Below are 26729 nucleotides of genomic sequence, written 5' to 3' on the forward strand. Positions count from 1 at the left end.
TGGAATAATCAATCTGATGATGGATAGATGTCATTCTGAGGAAAAAAAAAAAGATTAATTTAGCCAGGTAACAGCACATTTTCAATTTCGTTCTTTTCTAAAGATAATTTTATAAGGAGTCTTTAGTACTTGTTCTTCCAAAATCCAGCAAGCAAGTAATCAGCAGTTTTAAGAGTCCCTAAGTACTCATTGACTTAATAGACAATTACAGCATATTGTGTTTAAAAAAAGTTAGCTATTTTAGAAGTCCCTAATTACAGATTTACATGATAGACTTATCAAGGAAAAATAATACATTTCAAAATGTACTTACAGTCTTAATGATATTATCTGTTTTAAATGTTCCTTGTTGAAGTGCTTATCCTGTGTGCTCTACCTTCTGGAGGTGTGAGGGCAGAATTCATTTACTTTGTTCTAAAATTCGATGTTTGGGTGTCTGATGCTAGCTCAGAACAGTTTTGCAGATTATTTTCTCATCATAGCTAAATGACTTCATTTGCTACTGTTCACAGTTATTGAAATGAAATGTGACACGGTGGTCTTAGTTATCCTATTACAGACACTGGGAGATTGTATCTCATCAGGGCACTGCTCTGTTCAAAGTTACTGGCACTTAATGCAAATGCATACTAACTTCTAAAAGTCATGGCATACCTCAGGTGGTTTGACAATAAAGCAAAACATATTCTCACTCTGTCCCAGTGTTTTGGTCCTATCTGGCCATAGATCTGTGGATGTCAACACATAGATGTCCAGTGGAGACCCTGTGTTGGGCAGCAGACCTTTCAGGATTTCTCAGCAAGAGTTTTAACCCTATCCAGAAGACTTCAATGTCCTCCAAGGAGAGGGAAAGGGACGAGATGCAATTGTTCCAACCCTACCTCTACATTGCCCTACAGGTCCAGACAATGGAAATCTTGAGTGATCAACAGATTGCCTAAGAATATTGCTTGAGGAAGGGCTTACCATCTTAGAGGGTAGTGTTGGAGTTGTCACTGAACAAAGAATTTTTTTTTTTGGCATTCTCGACTGTATTAAGCTCTGTGTCAGAGTCAGAAGGTCCTGTAGGACATGGTTTAGCACTGGTGACCACGGTGGGTGGTGCAGCTGGGAAAGGGAGATGGCCCATGAACAGGCACCCTGGGGGGCTCGGGGCAGGTCACACAGGAGGTGTTACAGGATCTCTCTGCTGCCACAGGCACCTGATTCAGTTTGAAAAGAGTGGAATTCTGCCTCCCAAGATGCTAGTCACACCAAGGTCATTTTTAAACTTGGGGATCAGAATGGGGATGGGGAGTATGTGAGGGCAACTCCGGGTGTTGCTTTACAGACAAGCTTAGTGGTATTAGCATCTTGGAGATGTTTTGTTCACTTGTCTTTCATGGTATTAGAAAGATTGAAAAAAGGGGCGCCTGGGTGGCTCAGTTGGTTAAGCGTCCTACTTTTGCTCATGATTTCGGGATTTGTGAGTTCAAGCCCTGCGTCGGGGTCTGTGCTGACAGCTCAGAGCCTGGAGCCTGCTTCGGATTCTGTGTCTCCCTCTCTGTCTGCACCTCCCCGGCTTGTGCTCTGTCGCTCTCTCAAAATTAAATAAACATTAAAAAGAAAGAAACATTGAAATATATCTGTCCACTGGATATATCCTTAAATGACCCATTGGAATTAAAATAGAATGAAATATTTTTAAATGTAAAATAAACAATATATTTTTGCAGTATGAAAGAAGCTGCATAGAGATTCTGGTTTGTTTTTTCATTTCACTCTGCATTCCAAGCAACCAAGAATCACAAAGTGGAAATGTACACAAAGCTAAACTTCAGTGCATAATGCAAATGACAGACTTAAAGAACTGAAAATTCCATAACATATTTGGAAACTAAGAGCCTTTAGCTTATATTTTACTTTTCATATATGCTTTGATACTCATTCAAACCAGAGAGTAAAAATCAGAATATTTTTTCGTTGCAAAGAAATACATTTTACCTAAATGCATACGAATACTGTAATTATAAGAGATGTCAGAATACCCTCCACGGATCTTTGGGCTAACAACTCTTTACGCTAGTGCATCCAGAAGTGCTGACCCTGGATCTTTCCTTGCATGACCCGCTCATGGAAGGATTGACGTGCATAGGAGCCCCTCATTGTAGGAGCTGCAGACACAAAGTCAGAGCCGCTTTGACTGGCCAGTAGCCTATCCCTATCATATTTGACATGACCACTGGCCTGTCTTCTGCTACATTTCACCTGCCCTAGAGCATTCTTTAGAATGCTTCTAATTTTTCTTGCATCATTCCTTCACAGAATTTTCTATGTGGAATGTTATTTCTATAATCACCAAATGGTTGAAAGCCAATAAGGGTGAGGACACGGCTGCTGAGAGTGTATCACTTTGCTTCTGGGTTACTGACCCTCTCTCCTTTCAAGACATTATTCTCCTTGAATACTGCTACACTCTTTTTATTGCTGCTCTACTTGACTATTTTTCTGAACATTAAAGCCTTTATGTCCTAAGGAATTGCAGAAGAGAGTAAAAGAAATGGCTGTGGAAGTTTATATTCTTTAATGTGGAGTTTGTGGGTTTTCTTAACAATGACAAGAACATCCTCCATCATTTTCTTTGAAGTCATCAGTCTCTTCTTCATATCAATGGATCTGTTTTGAAATGGAAGTCATTAGGAGCCGACTCTTTTTATGTAACACCTCCAAACAAATCTTATACAATGCCAGGCAGTCAGGGGAAACTCAGCACTACAGTGGAGTCTCACATCTGATTCTAGGGTTAGCTTCTAAATTCAGCAAGTAAGGCAAACAGTGTAGTTAGTCACAATTACTGAGAAGTGGGTCTCACTAAGCCCAGCACAGTGCATCTCTGAACTAGACAGTTGGCATGTACTGAGCATAAGGCAAAATGATTGGCATGAGTTCAGGGTCATGCTGTATGAAGACCAAACAGCATTTAAAAATACCTGGACCACTGCCAGCTCAGGAAAGTGCTCCCACTGTGAGGAGCACATGAGGACCGGTGGAGTGGTGGTCTCTGATTCCCTGCGCATGCTCATTCCAACGGCCATTGCTGAGTAGCATGGCGGGATCACCCAGACTTCATTCTGTTTACTTCAGATATTTGACTAACATGTGCATGGCTACCCTAACTGTCTCTTAAAGCTAGGAGTAGTTGATTTTAAAAGTTCACATATATAAACCTGTACAGGTTTTGAATATAGCAGTTGCCTATTAGCATAGCAGAGTGAATAGAGCACAGGTATGCAAGTTAAGAAGCTTGAGTTCTTGTCCTAACTGGCATAATATGATTTATGATCCGGCACAAGTGATTTGACCTCCCAGACCATCATTTCCTAATTTGCAAATATAAGAATGGTCTAGGTCAGGGGTTCCCAACCCAATGGGGAACGCCTAAATAAGATTCAAAAGCTTACCCCTGGAATTCAGATTCTGTGGGACCTGGAACTTTATATATCCCAATATCTCTGAGTCCTTTCCAGCTTCGAATGCCATTAATGGGACCTCTCTCCTCAGGACTCCCAAGCTTTCCTTATCCTGCTGTGTCCATCATCTCTGGTCCATAAACCAGAACTTGTGGAACCTGGTATATTCCTGTCCTGCTGCTTTGGAGTGCACTGAAGAGGCAGGTACCATGGACACTTGCAGTCATAGCCAATTAGCATTTCATGGTGGGGCCGTATAATGGGAGCTTTCTGTCCTTCTCTGAATGGAGCATTTTTATCTCTATGATGAAAGTGGACGTTGTTATTTGCTGTTTTGTTCAGGCAGCACACAGGAGATGTAGCCTATTGCACGGAGCTCCCTCTGGGAAGCACTGACACGCAGTAAGTGCTCATCCTTCTCCCTCAAGCCTATAATCCAAACTAGTTCAAAGCCACCGGTGGATAAACTAGTGCACAGGTCTTGGAGGGAAGGTGAGCTCCTCCTTCCATTTCATCCAGGCATCTATTATAGCCATCGGCATTGAGAATTTCCTTCCCACTAGAAACGTGGCAATCCTGCCAAGACCGTACACAAGTTACTCAGTATGGGAATGTCATTCATTGTAGAATTAGGTTTAGGGCAGAAGCCACAGGGAGAAGTGTACCTGTTAATTATATACATATAAACACGCTTTCCAAAGAAGTCTCAAGATTTTTTATTAAGAGCAGTTAAAAGCTTATGGGTAATGGAAGTTCTTAACGTGGCCGAGCTAGGTCAAGGCTAATTTGAGGAGTGATTATGAATGCCAAAGTTCTGCTTTCAATGTAAGGTGCAGGTTATTGGAACGAGGCTGTTGTCACCCCACTTTGGAATCTGGAGTTACAGAGTATGTTTAATTCTTCTCAATATTTTTTCCTCTTGGTAAAAGGGGAGAAGGCAGCTCAAGGATTGGAAAGCTCAAAAACAAATCACGATACAGTTTTTGACACTTCTTATCTCCCTTCACATGAATAAGAAAAATCCTAGGAATAAGGAAGGCATAGTTACCACCCTTTTGGATTCTATTTAGTATCATGTTGCAGGAGGTAAAGTAGAGAGGGAGAAGGAGAAGTGGGGAGGGGTTCCAGCATTTCATGTCTAATAGGTGGGAGTAATTCATTTACATAAAGCAAGTACCAAACTAGTCATTTTTTTAAAAAGCTGATTTCATATAAAAGGCAAACCAGGGGAGATTCAGGACAAAAGAAAGTAGTTTTAGTTTTTATAATAGCTTTGAGAGAATTCATGTAAAGTTAAGATTTAGAAGACAAGTGCATCTATTTTTATTTCTTTTTTAAAAGTAATGCAAACAATGAAACAGGACAGTCTAGGGAAGTGGTTTTGTCTTACTTGCTGTTAGACACCATATTTCCCTCTGTACCCCCCCCCCATAAGGTTATCAGTTTAATTCAATTTAGTTTAGTTACCTGCAAACCAGATGTTTTTTTTGTGTGCCAGTAATGCCTAAAATTTTTTTCTACTCCTAAAATTCTGTGCTTCTGTGTTATCTATGAGGACCTCTCCCAGTTTTTCCCTTCCACAAATCAAGAGTGTTTTCCAGATTTTTTGAAAGGTTGAAAACTGGGTTACAAAACAGGTTGGCATTTTATGAAGGCCTATGCTATTCAGTAATATGAAGAGCCTAGTTTTGTGTATTTAAATAGTTGGGTACAAAATGATGGCACAGAATTTTTTACTTTAAAATGCTAGGGTGACATACCTGAATGAGAGCTATCTCAAATCTATGTTCCCCCTTTGCTCTGTCATGTCAGCCATCCTCATCATGACTCATCATTACAGCCATGTGTCAGTCAACACCATTCACACTTTCCTCACTGCTTGTCCCCAGTCCTGCTGGGGGCTTATGTCAGCACAATACCAGATCTAAAATATTTCATGCACATATGTCGGATGGGACCATCTCGTGTTACAGCAAACCCCAGGTCTCCCTGATCCTGTGCCCACACTGAAACATGAGATCTAGTTTTTCTGGGATCCTTGTGTTATCAACCAGTCACCCACCATATTAACCTGTCTCTTACTTAAAGCTCAAAATGTGATAATGCATTTTATATTTGCAAAGAAAATCTTTGCCCACTGTTCTGCTGTCTCCTTTTGAATACTGAGCAGAGCCCAAAAGAACATGTTCCACTTTTTACCATAACTGCTCCCTGGGAAACTGTGGGATCTATGAAAGGGCTTTCAGAAGGTCGTCCATTGCGGCTACTCCTGTCTGTCTCACCCGTGGGTTGTTGTTTTCCTCCCCCTGGTGGAATAAGTATCATTATTGCAGCCACTGGTCCCTGGGACTCTGGCACATTTCTATTCTTGTCCTGCATCAGGTGGATGGTTAGTTTGCCTTCCTCTGTGGATATTGCCATTGCTGTATTTTAAGGGTTTTTCTTGATCATCAGGTTAGGCAAAACAGCCACTTTTGTAGGAACCTTTTCTTACTCTTTTGGTGCATTTTCTTATCACACAATTATTGTTCTATTTTACTTATGTATCATGAAATCTGACAGTCTGCAGCCTAGTACAAGCAACCATGGTGTGTGGTTACGTTATTTTCTTCTTCTGTTTGAGAAACGCACTATTATAGCACAGTGGATATTTATGGTCCTTAATTTCATTAGGAGATGAAGAATAAGGATGATTAGTCTATAATTTCAGTTTGAAAGGTATGCTTATTATTTGCATTCTCTAGCACTCAACAGTAATTATTACATTAAATCTTAACAAACTACAATATAAATTTCCTGGGGGCAGGGTGGGGCAAAAAAACCCAGGATCCTAACCTAAAAGTTTTCCATCCAAAATAAAGATAGTGAAATCTTAATTTAAAAAATGGGAATGTGTGCATATTTGAATAGTTTCCTTTATTTATTTCTTTTAAGGTCCAGATTTAATTCTGCCTGCTCCATTCTTTTTTTTTTTTTTTAATTTTTTTTTTCAACGTTTATTTATTTTTGGGACAGAGAGAGACAGAGCATGAACGGGGGAGGGGCAGAGAGAGAGGGAGACACAGAATCGGAAACAGGCTCCAGGCTCTGAGCCATCAGCCCAGAGCCCGACGCGGGGCTCGAACTCCCAGACCGCGAGATCGTGACCTGGCTGAAGTCGGACGCTTAACCGACTGCGCCACCCAGGCGCCCCTCCGCTGCTCCATTCTTAATCTCTGCTGATGCTCTCAAGGCCGGTTTTACTGAGAAAACTAGAGCGGTGGGTGGAGAACTTGGCCATCCTTCTCCTGTGGCCACTGGCACACCCTTCCTCTGTGCAGACGCTTGCCTGGGCTCCCCGTTTCCTGAGCCTGGGGCAGCCGCTGCGCACATGGTGTGCCCACTCAAGGGTCTCTCCCACCAGTTATACCCTCTCTCCCTACACAGTCAGATTTCTCTCTCCTGGAACATCCTCCTCATGACTCAAAAATTAGAAGAGAAATATGTTTTCGACCGCGTACCCACTTTTATACTGCCTTTTATATTGAAAGTCCTCAAAAAAGCTGTTTATCACTTTCGTCTTTTTTTCTCCTCCACTCTCCTTTGACCTTGAGTCAGGTTGTTGGTGCCCGGCTCCCGAAAATGGTCTCCATTCCGGTCCCCACAGCCCCATGCTGCACACCTGCAGCTGGGGAGCAGGTCCCCTTTTCATGGCACCGTGGTCACAGCCACTGACACGCTTTCTGGCGCGCTGGCTGTGCGTCCTTCTCTGTGGAGCATGCTTGTCTCTGCCTGGCTGCACCTTCACAGCTCCTTCCTCCTGCCCTTTTAGTCTCCTTGAGCAGTGTTTCCCAGAGCTCAGTCCTCAGGCCTCTTGTCCTGCAATGACACTAACTCACCATGGGATCTCACCTAGTCCGTGGCCTTGAGCACCAGGTGTAGATGCCTTGGCTGCACCAATACCTCTAGTCCCAGCCACAGGGCACAGCCTGCCCCAGGCCCTCTTCTCATGCACTTCTCAAAGAACGGGCCCAGTGAGTGTGTTCTCACTCATTCATCAGCCCTCTCTGCTCTCCAGTGCCCCTGCCTAACCTAGAATGTCGCTTTGGCCCATGGGACCTCATCTCTTGCCCCCTTTCCTTTGTGTGGCTCCCACCACACTGGCCTCTCTGCTGTTGCCCCAGGTTGCGTTGTACCCTTACTCCACGTAGGGTCCTGCTCACGTGTCGGGACTTCTTCCCAGACTGCCGGCCTTAGGAGCATCCCCACTTCTGCCCCATCACTGTTCATGACTTGCTAGCACCATCACTGTGTGACTCCATCGTGTTTCTCATTTGAGTGTTTATTCTTTGGCACAAGCACCGGGGCTCCAGGGGGACAGGTCTCTCCCTTTGGTCTGCTGCCGTGTCCTTGGTACCCAAATCCTGTCTAGCACATAACAGGCACTCAGTATCTCTTTAAATGTGTGAATAACCCTCAGTGGCTACTCAAAAAAAATAACTTAAAAAATAATACTAGGAAAATAAGAAGAAATAAGGTATCTTAACTTGTCTGTTATTAGTGACATTTACATCTCTCCCACTTTTCTGTGTGTCCTCTAGTGGATATTACTACCCCATGCTAAAGTCATTTGTCTATGAAACACTTGTTAAATGAATCAGGTTGAACGGAAAACTTTTTCAGCGGTGGGTAATTAGTGTTGAAATGAGGCTAGGAACGCTGCTGCTCGGTCCTCGTGTTCTGATGCGGGCCAACACCAGCGTGGAGCTCACATGTGCACTTAAAGGAACGGATCATCAGCGTCAGAATTGTCATTCTGCTCCCGGTCAGCTCTACACCAGATAAAATAACAATCTGGAGAGGGAACGGCTTCCTACTCAGAAAGAGGGCGATGAGCTCAGCCTCTAACCCACATGGAGTGGGATAATGAACGTTTTCACTCACATCACTCAGGGTCACCAGTTTGGGCCATTTTGAAATAAAGGACAGTTGCCCTTCTCATTTTCTAGAGATGGGTGCAATCTTTAATTTATTGATTTTTCCCTTGAAATCTTGTATCTTCTTTACATGACAAATAGGTCTAATGCCCACATGCAATTCTAGTTTTTGTTTTAGAAAAATTACCTAATTTCACAAAAGCAAAAACAAAATAAAATTGCCGTTTCATCGTGTGGACTTTGCAGCTGCAGGTAACACAAAAGTCTGTTTACAATGGTTTAATCCAAGAGAGGGTTATTTGTCCTGCGTGACAGACTCTGATGTGGTGGGTCCACCCGGGCACGTCCCGGGTCCAGGTTTGTCTTCCTTTGTTCTCTGCTTTCTTCAGCTTTTGCTTTTGCCTTTGTGCTTGTCACCTCATCAGTTCCTACCTCTGTGTCCCACGAAGGTCAAAGAAGGAGGACTTGAGGGAGCAAAGCATCACTGGCATCAGCTTTACCCTTCTGCTTGGAAAGAAAAACATTTATAGACATCCTTATGTTGCCTTTCCCTTAGGTCTGACCGTCCTAGACAGTGTCAGATGACCACATCTGGATGGGAGAGGCTGGGAAAGCCAACCTGTCTAGCTGGGCACGTTGCCATCCTGAACCAAATCAGGGTTCAGTCGGCAAGAAAGAAGGGGATGGATGTTGGGTGGGAAATTACAGTGTCTGTTTATGGCAACCATGTAGTTCCATGTGAAGGGGGCTCCGCGAGGACATTTTACTTCCTGTATCATGTGAGTGTGACACAGTTCCCTACTCAGATAATTTACAGTCTACGAGGATATTTTCCATTTCATTTTGTCTTTGCAGGAGGATCTCTGCCATTAGGTTTACTCCTGCCTGAGTAAAATTTTCATAGAAGACTTGGAATAAATTAGGACTTACTCATGCTGCTTTATAGTAGCTCATAGTATTCAGGAATAGAAATCTAGAGATTGATTTTAGACACACTAAGCTCTGCATTAATTTATTCTTATTTATTACAGAGACTAGCCCACAGCGTTGTGGCCAGTATATACCAAATAATGCTTAGTGGGTGTTAATTGTTGTCTTTATGGTCCTTCCTCATTTGTAAAACATACTTATTCGGTATCTATTGTGTTGTAGTGGGTTCTGGGGATACAGTGGTAGACACATTAGATACGGTCAATGTCCTCACTCTAGTGAAGGGAGACAGGAGATCAACAGATACACTAGGAAATTAATTTCAGTTAAAGTGGCAAAAGGAAGGCAAGAAATGGTAAAATGTTCAGAATGGTCTCTCTGAAAAAAATGATTTCAAGTTGAGAACATTTTCTTCTTGAGACCTAATTCTCTAAATATCCAAGTTACAAGGAAGATATTCTTGGTGAAAATGAAATTATTTTCTAGGGAACAAAATATTAATTTTATCACGGGTTCCCTTATCCTAGAGGCGATAATATGAAAAATTGTTGAATTTACAGGTTTCTTTTCCCCAACAGATGGCTGTCTAATTCACCGTTGAGTCAACCCATTAAACCTCATCATACAAAATCTACCAAGGAAAATTTTAGATTCCATGCATTTTTATTGCATGTTCTTCTCGACTCCTTCTTTGTTTTGACCCTTGCTGTGGTTCTTAATGTGATAACTCTTCTCATGATAATTAAGGTGATACCCCTCCTTAAATATGTAACAAGGAGAGAAATGTGACCCCGGTCAGGGCTCTGGAGATAAATATGCATTGATAAAGATGTAAAAGATCACTCTAAGTCTTAGTCTAATCAAATGATAGTCCTGAAAAAAATACTGAGGAATCTTCACTAACAGTTTATCGGAATGTTGTCCACACAGAGCAACACCTGGGCTGACTGATGGAGAGCATTTGTTTGTTTATAGGTTTAATATTTCAGGATTTTGTGATGGTGGCCTTGGAAGTGTATTGTGAAGCGAAGTTTGGAGAAAAGTCTACCTATAGTCTGTGTTTCTTTTTTACAGACTTTTAAAATTTACTGACTGACACAAACATACTTCTTAATTATAGACTTGTTTACAGTTTTTAAACATAGATTCCTTGGGTTTGTTTAAAAATTGTTTCTTTTTTAAGGTTATTTCCATAAAGCTACCCTTGGATAGGGCAACTCTTACTTAACCTCAAGGTGTTTTTCAAAATTATGAGAGCATAATAAGTATCTAGGAAAGACTTGCTTGTTGCTCAGTAAACTTAATGAAAATGTATTTGAGGTGTAAATATTTATTGTAACAGCCTGTAACATTTGTTGTATATATCCTGTGAGCTTGTATATAGCCAGTGAGCATCTATGGCGTATAGTCGGTAAATGAGGCTATAGAAGTGGATGGCCCAGGAACATATCGTGAGGTTCTCTGACATTTTAAGGTTAACTAGAGGAGGGAGATCTGGCAAAGGATATAATGAGAGGATGCCCATATGCAGTCAGGGTGTGATGTCACCAAAGCTTGTAGACAATAACAACTCAAGAAGGACGAGTGATTAATAGTACAAGGCAGGGAGTGTGATACCTACTCAGCAGCGCATGTGGGGCTTAATGCGGAGAGCTCATTAGTGACCTCAGAAGATGGATCTTGTTTAAGAAGTGAGATGTGAGGAAGCAGAAGTCACTTCTTTGAGAAGTTTGGCTAGGAAGGGGAAAAGATTAAAAACAGCTCCTGAAGGGGAATGTGGGGTCCCAGTAGAGTTTTACACTTTTCTTTTCTGTTTTGTTTTGCCTTTGTTTCTTTGTATAGAGGAGAAACTGCAGTTTGTTTAAATACTGGTACAAAGGATCTGGTAGTTCAGGAGTGATTAGAGTGAATGATAGCCTAAAGACCCTGGAGGATGAGGTAGATAAGACCCAAACAAAACCGGTGAGAGACTTACCCTGGAGAGGAGAGAGTGCTCCCTGCGCCATGATGGCAAGGAAGGAGGGGAATGCTGTATGCTGAGGAGAAGCTCCTGCTTTCTCAGTGGAGGGCAGGCAAGCTCAGCCTGCCAAAGGGTGGGGGTTAACAGAGGCTTGGGAGAGTGGGGAGGGGCTAGGGTGACATTGGAGACAGTAGTTTGGGTAATGGTGAATCTGCAATGCTCTGTAATTTTTTCCAGAACTTAGTCATGCAAAACACAGACCAGCAGGATAGTACCACTGACCCAGGGTTGGCTCTTTGTTTTCTTTTCACAGCCACTTGTCACAAAAGGTCAGCGAGGCAGGGGGTTTAAGTTATTTGCAACAGAGGGTAAATACTGGTTGGCACAATCTAAGACAAGGGAAGAGAGTTGTGATGGGAGAGGCTGAGGATGGGAGAGAAGGGAATTCGTGGCCTGGAAACTCCCCTGATGTTGAAGCAGCAGCAGCAGCAGCAGCTGGGCTACCTGAGCGAGCAATCTGGGAGGATGCGATTTTGTCGTCAGATGGGCTGTTGGCTCCGTGCTTTTGGAAGCAGTGTCATTTTGGGTGATGGCAAGATCCAGAGGGTTTTCTCTGGAGGGAGAGCAGACTGAGGAGAATCACAGATCAGAGAAAGAGGGTTTAATTCCTGATAGTCTTTAGAGAGAGATTGCCTCTTGGGGTTGGCAGAATTTATCTCTGGCCTATAGTATACTAAACATAGTATTAGTATTAGCATAGTGTAGTATGGGTACTTTTTTTCAGCTAGCTTTGACAGCTACTTGAGTAAGCATGGGTGGGGCCCTGTTTGCTCTCTTTGGTGTGCCTCATTTATTAGCTGAGTTTCTGTCCATCATTTGGGGGAGCCCTTTGCTGTGGTTGAGTGGGAGTTTCAAGGGAACCACAAACCAGACCTCACCCTTTCACACTCTTATCTTAGCTCATGGTTATATTGCCTTTACCAGCGTTACCTTCTGAAAGAAATGAGCGAATGTTCTCATATTTTTAAAATATTTCAGTGCCTTTATGTTTTGCTCTGCCTCAGATATTAGTTGCATTAGTGTTATCTATTACAGCACTGATATTTTCTGCTAAATCATGTTATAAAACCTCACAGGTATCCAGTAAGTGTTTTAGTGATGGTTTGTGTTTAATTTGCAAAGTCTCAATGAATATCATTTACATATTTTAGTCTTTTTAGTTCTTTACTGAGGGTGTTTTCAAGGTATGTTCTTTTACTTCCTGAAGGAGCAAATGATGTGAAAATCCTTCCAGGTCAAGCTGTTTGTCCTACTCCAGGGTGCCGAGGAATAGGCCATATCCGTGGTCCACGGTATTCAGGACATCACAGGTAAAATTTTTTCTTGTTTAAATTATTTCAAGGATGAATTGGAACATTATGCAGATTAGCAGCTGTAGGTAGCATCATAAATGACTCTCTTAGAGCCAGATGCCCTCCCATTATACTCCCTTCTCTGTGTTCCTAAAGTCCCTCCTTGACATTTCCTGCTGCCCGCCCACCTCTGCCCTTCCTGGAGACTTGTTGGACCCCTGAGGCCTTGCCCAAGCCACATCACTTCCCCCAGCCTCTGCTGACACTTTTCTAAGCCAGTGCCCATTCCATCAGATATGCTCACCATTCTGTGTCCCACCCCAGGCCTGAATTTGCTCCACACAAGTGCTGAGTCCTGCTGTCTTCTAGAGCACTTCTAGAACCTCTTGCCCTTTTCCCCTTTTGTTTTTATCCTTCCCCTCTTTCTTTTTCTCTATGTCTTAATCCTTTGGAGATGAGATGATTCTGTGATAGAATATAAAATAATGAGTGTGAAGTTATACTGTAGCATATACCCATGTTTTTAATATTTCATAATAGTATACGGAGAATATGCGTGTAAAGAAAAGTAAATACAGATAAATCCGTACAAGTCTGTACTGCTTTTTCTGTTTCCATCAGTTGGTAAAATAATGCATAGATGAATTATTCATATTGGTGATCTAGTTACAGAATATGTCAACTAAAAAAAAGTTTGCTAAAATACACAAGTAAATAAAACAAATATCATAGATAAGTATAAAGAGAAAGGAATACATTATATAATGCGTGAAGCAAAAAAAAAAAAAAATATTTGTTTGAATAAAAGAGATCCAAATGGAAGTCCTGGCTTTATCAGGTGGTTGCAATCCTGGAAACAAGTGCTGAAAACAGTTCTAAATTAATCAAAGCAAATATTTCTATAATAAATAATGGTAAATACTCCCAAATAGTCTAAATGAACATATTATGTGTGTAAGTACAATACTAACACTTAAAAGTGTATCACATAGTATCCGTAAAAAAGAAATAAAGACACGCAGACATCTTGGGTACGTGGACAAAGGTGTAGGACTTGCGGACCAGGAGAGTAGAGTTGAACCTGCTGGAGACCTTGTGGTATTGTGTGGGGGAAGGAAGAAAAGAGAGTCAAGGACATACGGGAGGGAAGGGGGGCAGTTGCATCGTTGGGAGAGGGCTCTCTAGTGTGTGAGGACCCTGTTGGGGCAGAGAGAGGCACTTTTCAGACATCCCCAGGGGTATATGGCTATGAAGAATCTTCCTCAGGCTTTTCTTGTGTGCTTGCTGTTTGTTTGTTTGTTTGTTTGTTTGTTTGTTTGTTTAAATCTAGAGCTGCAAACTCCAATATGGTTAGTCACTAGTCATATGTGTCTGTTTAAATTAAAATTAACTAAAATAAGACAAAATTAAAACTTTAGTTCCTCAGTCACACATAGCCACATGTGCCCTTACTGGACGGCACAGGAAGTTCCGTGGAATGGGCCTGAGAGAGCTTACCATGTTCTGCTTTCTCATAGTAGATTTTTGAGTGGAAGGTATTTCCTGATGAAATAACTGGTCACTTAGTGCTTCCTTCAAAACTTGAGTCATTATCCTGAAAGTCAGCGAGACCATAACATTGCAGTTGGTCTGTCCCTTGGTTCTTTCTGGACAGCTCCTTAAGATTGCTGTGTACCTCAGCCAAGGTCTCTTCTTCTACTTCATCACAGCTGACTTGCCTCCCACGCTGTTCCCATGTGTGCCTCTCTTGCCTCTCCCTGCTTGGATGGATCCTGAAAACACTGTGAACAAAGTCACAGTGGATGTGCTCCACTTTGTTCCGGCAACTTCCCAGAAGTTTTCTCATTCAGAATGACACAAAGAGGTCCAACTGTTGCTGTTGTTTTTAGTGTCTAATTATGAATAATATTGACAATGTACGACATGATTTCCTCCATCCACCAACTAGCTTTTAAAGCTTGGCCTCAGAACTTTTGAAGAGACTAAAAGAATATGGAAGTAGAGTTTAAAGAAAGGCATTCTATGAACCTTAGGAGAAAAATGAAATACTGCACATATGTGGTCGAAGAATGGGACATTTTTTAGGGAACTAGAAGGCACAAGGCATTCTTTCTTGAGAGCTTATGATTCACAGGGCTGTTCAGGGAAACACCTACATGATTGGGTCTTGGCTCTTCTCCTACGATAGACCTTGTTGTGATAGTGCCAGGACTCCTGTAAGTGAAAGTCTTCAAAAGCTTAATGATTCCATTATCTCAGAAAAGGAAAATAACAAACAATGAGTACCTGTGATGAGTTTCTCTCTAGAGTGGAAAAGACAAAAATTAGACAACTGGATGATTCTTGAACTTGCATTTAGAACTTATAAGGCATTTACACTATCAACTAAATAAATCCTGACTTACTTATGAAAAGAGCAGATAGAAAGATCATTTTCAGTGACAGGTCTTGTCTTTATCAAGTTTAGTTTTGAGATGCTAGAGTCACTCATTGACTGACTACATCCATTTTCAGTTAATACATTGATTTATTTTTAAAACACCAACTCTTATTTTCAAATATCTATAGGTCATCCCATTCTAAATATCATTGACTAAGTTAGTCAACGTACTGACATAACTATAAGTATAACTTAATTTGCTTCAATTCTCTTGAACTAGTTGGGCAAGAGCTGTTTTGATAAATCATATTCTCTGGGGTTTATCTTCCTGTATTTCAATTATTGTAGTCTTAATTTTACATAGTTCTACAAGATGAAGAATATCCCTCTTCAGTATGTATCTTTGGTGGCATTTGTTGAGAATATTACATACGCACACACACCTAACTTCACCTGCTGGGAATTTGCCATAACATACCCCAAAGTTGTCATTGTACATTTTGCTTCTTATATGTCAATGAGATGGTAAGCAGGAGATGAGAATTTTAAAATGCTGCATTCTCCCAGGACTCTAAATGTGCTGTTATACTCATCTCTAGTTTGAGTTTCCTGAAGCATGTAAGTTAGGCTTACATGCTCTAAAATGAAATCATTTTTCCTCTTGTCATAAACATACATACCTTTACCAAGTAGTCACCATTCTACAAAATGCTTTCTACAGTCTCTAGTCCAGAAGAGTTTTAGGCAAATATTTTTACATTTAAAAAAAGAAGAAAATCATACAACCAGAAACCCCTCCAGCTTCACTAAGGCCTGTATGCAACAGCTCAATTGACTTCTGCTTCCAAAGCCTTGGGGAATGCTTGCAAGTGGAGAGCCGTGTTACAGAAGACAGCGATTTCAGCTGCTCTTCTCGAAGATACTCCCAGGCAGCAAAGTGCTTGCAAGGAGTGAATCATGTTTTTACCATTTTATGTCAGAAGTTCTGATTCTGATATTGAAGTTCCAGTGTTTTGAAAGGAAGTAAACAATGTTCTTAAAAGAAGTTGTCAGCGTCTTGTTTCGTGCAACTGACAAGGAGAGCCGTGACATCAGGACATCACTGAAGACACTGAAAACAATACAGCACTTTAAGAGATCAGGTGGGCCTCTTGGTGTCCTTTGTAGATGGATTTCAGACAGGTTTACTTTAGTTTTCATTAAAATAGTCAAGGGGTTAACAGTAATATTCAAAGCTGTTTGGAGTTCATGTAAAATCTGCATAAACCATTCTTTGAGAGAAATTGCATCAATTCTTATCAGTGTGAAAATGAGACTGGGCACACAATTATCACACAATTTACATGTGATTTGAATGAATTTACATAGTGAATAAAATGAAGTAGGTGTGTTTGTTACCATAGAAATATTTAAAGATTACAATATTGAGACTACAAGATGTAAACTTACTTTAAGCCAGGGTCCAGGATTCGACAGGCAGTTGTTTTTTTCTAAATGAGTAGAATGTAGACTTGGGAAGACTGGTCTACCTCTGGGTCGTAAAATGTACAAAAGTGGTTTATTTAGGAGCTAATAATTACATTCTTTATACAAAGAGCTGGGTATTGTTACAATGTAAGGACCTCTGGCCCTGATGTTCCTGTGTGGGTCCAGGACATACACTGCTCATGTCACACCGTAAAGAACATACTAGAAAAGGGGCATCTGCTGCTCAGAAGTGAGGGTGTCTGGTAAAATCTAAGACGTTTTTGGTGATTTTCATGGAAACTTATGGCACAACGCCTCTATTCAAGATTTATCTAGAATCGTTTTGCCAGTAGTGTGTGTGTGTGTGTGTGTGTGTGTGTGTGTGTGTGTGTGCGTGCGCGCACATGTGTGCCAGGAATGTATTAATGTGTGGTATGTGTGCGAATGTGTGTTTATATGGTATGTGCATATGTATGTGTGGTGTGTGTGTGTTGGGGGGGGTGGGTGCAGTGGGTATGTGTGTGTGGTATAGTGTGTGGTGTGGGGTGTGTGTGGTATCTGGGTGTGTGTGTGTTTGTGGGAAGTGTGCTAGGGTATATGTGTATGTGTGGTGTGTGTATATATATATATGTGGTGTATATGTGTGTGTATGTGTATGTGGGGGTGTGCTAAGGGTGTGCATGTATGTGTGGTATGTCGTGTGCATATGTGTGTGGTGTGTTATGTGTGTGGTGTGTATGTGGGGTGTGTATGTGGTGTGTATTTATGTTTAAGACTTCAGGCAAGCCTGAGTTGGACTTCCAGACCTACCACTTAGTATGAACTTTAGAGCAAATGACAGTATTGTTCTCCATCTCAGTTTTCTAATCTGTAAATGGGGGGCTCTGCACAAAAAGAGGTTGAGTTTGCAATGAGGTTAAAGCAGTCAGAAGCCTTTATTCACTGTCTGGTACAGATTCATACTACTGAAAGCAGAACTACAGGAAATATAAGGAGAAACAGTATGATAGGAGACTTGAACGCCTCCATTTCAGACTACGATAGATTGTTTAGGCAAACAGTAATACAAATCTACAGAATCTGAATAACACGATTTTGAAAAGGAAGAAGATTGACTGAAAGATATATATCAAACTGAAAGCAGAATAAACTACTTAAAAGCACTTTTAAAAACTCAACTATTAGGCCACAAACAATAAATTCTGAAAAGCAAAACAGTTCAGACCCATTCTCTGATCAAATGCAGTAAAAGACGCTGTTGAGAAAAACTCCAGTCAACTCAGAAGACATGCAAAAAAAAAAAAAAAAAAAAAAATCACAAGCAAATCCTAGGATCAAAGGACAACCCAAACCTGAATCTCAGAAAATCTGGATTTAGCGTAATGAGAACACTAAGGATACAAACTTTTGGGATATCGCTGTACCTATGCTCAGAGGCAAATTATACCCGGCTGTTAGAAGGAAGAGGGACTAGAAAGTATCCCCCACACTGAGAAGGCACTTTGAGACCTAAAAATGAGGCAGGCCACAACATCATTCCACTTACGGAGTTCTGGTCAGGGTACCTTACCGAGGGGGACTGGCCCTGCTTGTGTCCAGGCGCCCGACAGCTGATCCCCGCCCCTATTCTCTACCAAGTGTGGACCTTACACCCCCGCTTGTATAGAGGAGGGGCGTGGTGGTGCTTTCTGTCTGCCAGGGACCTGGAGGAGAAGGATCTGAGAACCAGAGTCCCCTAAGAAAGGGCCCAGGGGCACGCTCCTGGGCTTCATGTACCATTGCTCTGACTGCATAGGTACTGGCTTGTTTTAAATCTCTGATCACCCTTTTGGGGCGCCTGGGTGGCTCAGTCGGTTAAGCGCCCGACTCTTTATTTCGGCTCAGGTGCTGATCTCCTGATCTCACAATTTACGAGTGAGCCGTGCGACGGGCTCTGCGCTGGCAGCATGGAGCCTGCTTGGGATTCTCTCTCTCTCTGTCTTTTTCTCTCAAAGTAACTAAATATTAAAATGTTTGTTTCAAATCTTTGATCACTCTTTTAATTGGGACTTGTGGAACTCCTGGATCTGGCTCTCACAGACCTATCTCCTGCCGTTCTTAGAAGTAGGTCTTACTCTTCAAGGGTAGCATTTCCCGTGCTGTCCTGTCTCGTGGGTGGGTTTTGAGCCAACGGTCCCTGGTTGCAGGGCAGGGCGGCCTCTGCACACAAACCCCTGCCTCTAGCCTCTGAGCCCTGGCAGCCTGCCGCACCTGCTCTGACTCCGCTAGGGCCCTCCCCCTCTGGCGCTCCTCTCAGCTGCAGCGGGGCCCCTCGGGTGGTCCACCCCTCGCGTCCCCACACTGGCCACCTTCCCTACCTTCTGTCCCGGCCCTTCTGAGTGACCCGCACAGCCACGTTCCTGGGGCTCACCTGCCTCCTGGAATTCCCTTTGCTTCCTTGCTCTTTCTGTCACATACTTTCTTTCCTGGCTTTCAAGTCTTTTCCCCGGTTTATTTTCTCCTAGCTTTTTGGGGTAGGATTTGTGGGAGGTAGTTGGGTTATATATATTATTTATTATATATTATATATTATATATTATATATGTTATGTATGTTATATATAAATATCTGTTATCTCTCCTTATAAAATATATATATTATATATATGTATATGTGTGTATATATATACATATACATATATATGTATATATATATATATATATATATATATATATATATATATATATATATATATATATATCTGTTATCTCTCCTTAACCACAGTTGTTTACTTGTGGATAGAATTCCAGTTGGGTACCTTTTTCTTCAGAATATCGAAGGCATTGCTCCGTTTTCCGTCCATTTACCAGAAGTCAGCTGTCATTCAAATTTCACATCAGGAAAGGATTGGTCACCCTCTTCCTTCATCCCGCCCTTTGCAGGAATCTCATGCCCTGGACATTTTCAGAACTTTCTCTGTATCCCTGGTGTTCTGAACTAAGTTTTCGTTCATAGGTTCAGTCTGCAAACTCATTTCTTTTGTTTCTAGGAAATGTTTCTATGATACTTCTGGAGTGATACCCTCTTTTCTGTGTACTCTGCTTGCTTTCCTGCAAAAGTGCTTGGATGTTCTCCAGCTTAAAATCCCCTTTCTTTTGTTCTCTTCTATGGAATATCTCAACTTTGACTTGCAATTCTTTGATTAAAGTTTTTAAATGCACTATGACTTTTTTCCTGTTTCTCAGAGTGCATCCTTATTTTCTGATTCATTTTTAATTGCGTCCTGTTCTTTTTTAAAAATATTTTTAAGTTTATTTATTTGGAGGGAGAGAGAGACAGGGAGGGCGAACAAGCAGGGGAGGGGCAGAGAGAGAAGGAGAGAGAATTCCAAGTAGGCTTCACACTGTCAGTGCAGAACCGAACTTGGGACTTCATCTCACAAACTGTGAGATCATGACCTGAGCCTAAATCAAGAGTTGGATGCTTAACCCATTGAGCTACCCAGGTGCCCTGATTGCATCCTGTTCTTGTTTGATGGACTTTGTGTCCTTTCTTTACTCTCTGACAGTATATGAGACTATTGTTTTCTTGCTCCCTGCATCTTTTTTTTTTTTTTTCAGGTACTTGTTTTTTGTTTTAGAGAGAATGTGCATGCATGAGCGAGTGTGAGCAGGAGGAGGGGCAGAGGGGGTGCGGGGAGAATCTTAAGTAGGCTCCACACTCAGTGCAGAGCCCGACTGGGGCTCGATCCACGATCCTGGGATCATAACCTGAGGGAAATCAAGAGTTGGAAGCTTAACCGACTTGAGTCACCCAGATGCCCCGGCACTTGTGTTTTGACTTGGGTTTTGGTGGGGTTGGTTGGCCTCTTTCTGTTACGTGAATGACATTTCCCTAATCCCAGTAGTCCTGTGTGTTCACTCTTGAGAGCGAGGCACCAGAAAGCTGGTACACAGCTTTGTATGCATGCTTGGGGCCTGCCAGCTGGTGAGCTCCATCCACTGGTCAGGCAGGGACAGAGCCAAGGTCGAGGAGACCATCACCAGCCGTGAGCCTCCTCTTCTGAGTAAGTTCCTTCCAACAGACATGATGCTTCCAAACATTTCCTAGGTGCTTTTATGCCATCCTCTCCCTGCGGACTCTTGGCTTTCACCTGATCCATTTTCCAGCTTCAAGAAAATGTGTTGACTTACGTGCTATCATTTTTTCTCTTATGCTTTGTGTTTATGCATTTATACCTTCTCATTGTTTTATTTAGTAATGAGAGGAGGGACTTATCATCAAGGAGAAAGGATAAATTCAATTTTCCAATCTGCCATTTTTCTCTAATGTATTTTTAAAACTTGGTTTACTCCCCAAATAATAATTTAGCTAATAGTATATAACTTTATTTCTAACTTTTTGTTGTTCCACCTTATCATAATTGCACCTTCCTCTTGGTATACATAGAAAATAAAAGATTGTGTAAAATGACTTTATTTAGCTTGGCTCTGTAAATTTTATGAATTTATAATGGCTGATTGGAATACTATGTTTAAAAAATTCTCAAAGGCATGGTTTTAATTTCATATGCACAGTACTTCTTATGTATTGTCGTCTACAGTTAAAACTTTATCTTCCCAAGACAGTGCCTTTGTGACATGTGTTCCCTTTATCTGACTCCTTTGTCACTTGGCCTGTCATTTTCTTTGACTTTATGTAACCACATGGTGAAATTGAACTGGGTAGAAGTTTAAAAATAAACTTGTAGATGTGTTTTTACTTTAATAAGTAAAAAGAAAAAGAATATCTGACTTTAGATAATACTTTTAATTCTCAAAATGACATGATTAATTATCCAGTTTAGTAAAAGCATTGATAAAGTAATGAAAAATCAGCTGTGGGTCTTTAAATCACTTCTGTCCATTACTTGGAATTATTGAAGGTTAATGTATATGTCTGATTTTACTCATTGGGAAAAAATTATGTAAGAATTCTGATTTTTTCCTTCCTTGAAGGAAGAGGATTGCATATGGAATGCTTAGATTTATAGCAACTGAGGCATTTATTTCCAAAGATACTATATTCTTTGACATACTCTGTGGATTTTACCAAGTATAAAGTTTCCAATTCCATGAGTTTCCAAGGTTGTAGTAACTGTATCTTTACTATGAGGAAAGTAGATGTGACTTTAGTTTATTTCTCTGTGAGATCATTTTATGGCAATTAATGGGAGGACAAAATGATAATGTCTGGTAATTTTAAGTCACCTTAAAAACAAAATCAAAGTAAAAATAGACACAGAAAAAAATCCATTCTCTTAGAGATAATACCATGTAACTTATTTTTGAATCAATACCATTTCATTACAGAATTAATCCACAGTCAATAGTAAAATTTTGGATAATATACAGAAGCATTCAAGAATAAATAAAAACCACTCATATTCCTACTTCAAACTTATATGCCTTAAATGGGTTTCATTTTTCAGGCTTTTGCATATGTGTGTGTATGTATGTGTATATATATATATACATATATATATATATGTATGTGTGTGTGTGTGTGTGTACACATACACATACACATTTTCCATGAGTAAAATCAGACAGGATATACAATTTTTTGCTACTTGTTTTTCAATAAAAGATCAAATATTTTCTCCTTTTGTTAAAAATTTCTCAGATACATTAACCAGATATTATTTAGTGCAAAGGCTTTATGACTATTGCCTCTTTGTGTTATGGATTCTGTATTAGTTAGAAATGACTCTTTGTCTGTATTTTTCCCTGACCCCTGCATTGTCTTATATTGATAGAGCCAAAGAGAATTTTTTTTAATTTTGGGAAAATATTTGCCTGTTCTTTATTTTTAGCCTTTCATGTCATTTTATTTAGATACGCTTTTTGCAAAAAGCATATAACTGTCTTAAAAGTAAAATCCCAACTAAGAGTCTTTTCCTGTTGATAACAGAGTTTGACCTATTTGCGGTCATTGTTATAATTATTATATAAATTGTGTATATTCCAACTTGTTTTGTGCCCTAAGTTTTTGCCTTCTTTTTTTTCTTTTTTAATGATGGTGGTGGGGAAGGGAAGGGACCTTCCTTCATTCTTCTTTTCCAGAGCATTTTGTTTGTTGATAATCCCTAGTTTAAAAGGAAGGCTTCTAGTTTCTCTAATGGTTATTCTTAAGTTTTCCAGTGTGCTTCTAAAACTACATTTATGTAACTATCAAAGTCATAGAATATTAATCTGGCTTTTTTGTGAAACTTGAAACAATAAATGCTTTTCTTTTTTCCCTAATCCAACATACCCACTTATATTAATTGAACTTGTGATTCGTTACAATACTCTTTTTTCTTTTCAGTTTTTAAGCAATAAGGATCAATTCTTGGAAAGAGCAAAAATGGGCAAACAATTTTACAGTCATACTTAAAACAACCATGTACTCTTATTTCTGTATATTTTACTGGTTCTGGTGGTATCCTCAGCCCTTTTTATAGTGCAGTTTTTGCATTTTTAAAAGTTTTAAGTTGAATTCCAGTGTTAGTATACAGTGTAATATTAGTTTCAGGTGTACAGTATAGTGATCCAACACTTCAATACATCACCTGGTGCTCCTCACAACAAGGGCACGCCTTAATCCCCATCACGTGTTTATTGATTTAACATTTTCTTTTCAATTTTTTTTTAACGTTCATTCATTATTGAGAGACGGAGCGTTAATGGGGGAAGGGCAGAGAGAGAGGGAGACACAGAATCCGAAGCAGGCTCCAGGCTCTTGAGTTGTCAGCACAGAGCCTGACGTGGGGCTTGAACTCACGAACCGTGAGATCATGACCTGAGCCGAAGTCAGACGCCCAACCCACTGAGCCACCCAGGCACCCCTGATTGAACATGTTTTGTTATTTGTTCTGGCACAGTTCTTTTCAAGGTTTATTTCCATTTGTCTGTGGCGCCTCTGTATCATATTTAAAATATTTGTGCATCGTACCCATGAAATCAGTCTGAGAGGAGACAGAGGTCTTAAGCCCAGAGCTTTTCCTTCAGAGCTCCATCAGCGTTACTTCATATCACTTCCCGGTTCTTGTGCCACGTGGGCAGAGTCTAATGCTGGCCCCATTGATGGTGGCGGAGGTAGTCTGCACTCCTTTTGTCGAAGGTTTCCTGTAGAAAGTCTTTATATGTTTACATATATATGAAATTTAAAATCCCCCTGCATGTGTCTAGATATGGTTTCCTTCTTTTTGAGTTTACCTATATTACTATATGTTCTTTCACAGCCTTCAGAGCAGAGTCCTCTTTCATCTCCTATCGCATTTCTCCCAGTATTTTATAAGGTTTTGTTTGTCTGCCGTCTGTATTCTTCTCTCCAAAATTGATGTTAAATGACATTGGATCCTCTGCCTCTGCCCTTCGTGTCTCTCATTTTTTCTCTCATTGTTTTCAGTTCTTCATTCTTTCCCTCTGCATCCTGGGGCACAGCTGGTTTGATTTGATCTTTTGTGCCTACATGCGGGGGTTGTATGCACCTCCCTGCCAGCTTTCCCAGCCCCTCTTCATTCCTCTCCATCACCATGAGGCTCCTCTAACCAGCAATTAGGGAAGACATTTCAGATGCAAGATTCTTAGCTGATCCTGACACATAATCATCCCTTCACTGGAGAGTTTCATTTCTCCATTTATTTTTTCAAAATAAAAAGTTTCAAGCTCATGCTGCCCTTTATTAAAGGTAACTTAAGAAGATTCCTTATAATTTTAAGTGGTTGGACAAAGGGTAAGTTCACATCATCTCTGGGCCTCAGTTTTTCCATCTGCAAAACGGTGATTGGACTGTGATTTCTCATTTCCTTGTTAGTTACATTACCTACCATATTGTTTACTCTAAGTGACATTTATCAAATTAATCATCTTAAGAGCTAAAGCATACTGTCTGGACAGAACTTATTCCAATTGCAAGGAGCTTACCCGTATGTGAATTTCACTGTTAAATGTGAATTATCTTGAGTTCAGGATCTATATTCCAAACGCAAGGCCCATAACTACAAAACTATTGCTAGCAGAAAGAACTGGGTTGGAATATCTGGTTTCCTAAAGACACCTCAAGAATCAAGATTAATATTCCTTCCATTATTTGCTGGGCACAGGGGAAAAGAATACGATTCCACAATCAGTTTTCTCTGACTTCCTGGAGTTACTCAAATTGTCAAAGAATTTGTTCTAGCTAATCTGAATGCATAAGAAAGTCTGTAATCCAACTTAAAATGGATTTTTCCTCCAAGAAATAACACCCCTAAGACTAGGAAGTTTGTCACTCACTGTGGTTCCTTTCTTATAGATATGTCATTCACTATATCAATGTGTCATTCTTTTGGAGACTCTTAACTTTTAGATAAAACACCATTATTAAAAGGTAGCATAGCAGAACCTGTCTGCCTTTTGTGTATGAGGATAATGTTGATAGTACAACTATTTTGGGAAATTACTTGCAATGTAGACAATAAGATGGACTAAGGTTGATGCAGAAGTTGAATGTTGATGTTTCTCCTTTGGAAAGAGCCTATTGTACGAGATAAGAATACCAATTAATAACATGTTATATTTACACATCATTTAACCACTTACAGAATGATTTCACATGCATTATCTTATTTAATACACAAGGCAGCCCTATGATGTAAATTTTGTTATCTCTATTTTATGAATGAAGAAAGTGAGTCTTGGACAAGTTGTGTCCTCTCCTCATGGCATAGCTGGTAAGTGGCTGATGTTCAATTAGATGTCGCCTAACTACTGCCAGATGCATATGTGGAACTGGGGTGGTAGTTGACGTTTTGTCTTTCATTTGTAGATTAGGAAGATGTAGGTCAGAAAGGGAAATGATAATACTAAACTACACACAAACTTACTTCATCTGGATAATCATCTGTTAAGGAGACTGTTAAGAAAAGTTTTCTCATGAGGGAAAAGCAATATAAAATGATCTCCAGGATTCCTTCCAAACTATACATTTTTTATTCCTACCTCCAAAATACACATATACACACACGCCCACACACACAGGGCAGGGGGATCTTAAAGACAATTTCAGTTGTTACTCATAATTTGCTATAGAAAATAAAGAAGAGTATAAGCTACCTGAATGTTTGCCTCTTCTCTGATATGTAGAGCTGTTAAAATACTCCTTGTAAAACCTGAACTATTAATAAAAAACTTACAAGTCAGAAATCTGAAATAAGGACTCAGGTTGTGAAAATATTAAGCTAGATATGATGATTTTAATTACTCCTTTGTCTCAATTATTCTCATCTTGATGATATAATAAGTACAGCATCATACTCTAATTTCTGTTATTATAGTTCTCTGCCCACATATGTCAGATTTAATATTCATTTGCTCGTCTTTATGTGGAGCCAGATGGAAGAGGTGCATTGCCTATTTATAAGACTAGCTGCTATTAGTGAATTTTCCAATTCCTTCAGTGACTAACAGTAGGTGCAGTTGAGGATGGTTTAGGACTGCATTAGAAATGCCAGAGCAATAATCCAAAGTAAATAATATGGTGCTATGTATCCCAAAAGATCGTGCTGATTACTAAAATAGACACAATGCCATTGACCTCAATTATAATAATGCATGCTGCAGAAGGCTCAAGTATGAATGGAGAACAGATAATTCTGATACAATAAACAGAGCTTTGATCTTGGAAGCCATTTATACAATGTTGTAAACATCAGTTATGTGGTAAATACCAAAAATTGTTTTACAAGATATGGTAATTCTGTGGTTATATGCCCAACCGAAATGTGTGCCTAAGTTCACGAGAAAGGTATGTACGGGAATGTTTGTAGTGGCACCCACCATTCATAGAAGCCCAAACGTGAATTCACTTCTTTGCCCGCCAATGGTGAATGGATAAATTGTGGCACATTCACACAGTGGATGCTCTACAGCAGTGGAAACAAGCCGACTCATAAGTACACACAACAACATGGGTGAAGCTCACAAATGTAATGGTGACTGACATGTTTGAGCCAAACTCAAAATAGTAAATGCTGGGTGATTCCATTCACATAAGATACAAAAACAGACATCACTTATCTACTATATAAAAATTCAGGGCTCTGGTAAGAGGGGGAACGGAGGGGCTTCTGGGGCCAGGTTCTGGTTCGTGGGCTGGTGCTTGCGACAGGAGTGTTCAGTTGGTGAAAACAATTTACAGTCTGCGCATTCTGAATGTAAGGTGTACTTCAATAAAAAGTTTGCAAAGCAAGATTACCTCATTGAACTGGCTCTCCCAACAACATTACTTCAC

General features: G+C 40.4%; 1 protein-coding gene across 3 annotated transcripts in view; it reads left to right on the forward strand.

The window, feature by feature from the left end:
- The window catches only part of L3MBTL4 (L3MBTL histone methyl-lysine binding protein 4), a 449596-nt gene that overhangs the window by 271692 nt on the left and 151175 nt on the right, over nucleotides 1–26729 (forward strand). For all 3 annotated transcript variants that reach the window (XM_086682502.1, XM_086682503.1, XM_086682504.1), the window contains exon 14: nucleotides 12523–12625. In XM_086682502.1, coding sequence (XP_086538628.1) covers nucleotides 12523–12625 — 103 coding nt within the window. The remainder of the gene's footprint in view (nucleotides 1–12522; nucleotides 12626–26729) is intronic.

Source organism: Puma concolor, chromosome D3 (assembly GCF_028749965.1).
Source record: "Puma concolor isolate L17-30 chromosome D3, mPumCon1.1.hap2, whole genome shotgun sequence".
NCBI classification, from domain to species: Eukaryota; Metazoa; Chordata; class Mammalia; order Carnivora; family Felidae; genus Puma; species Puma concolor.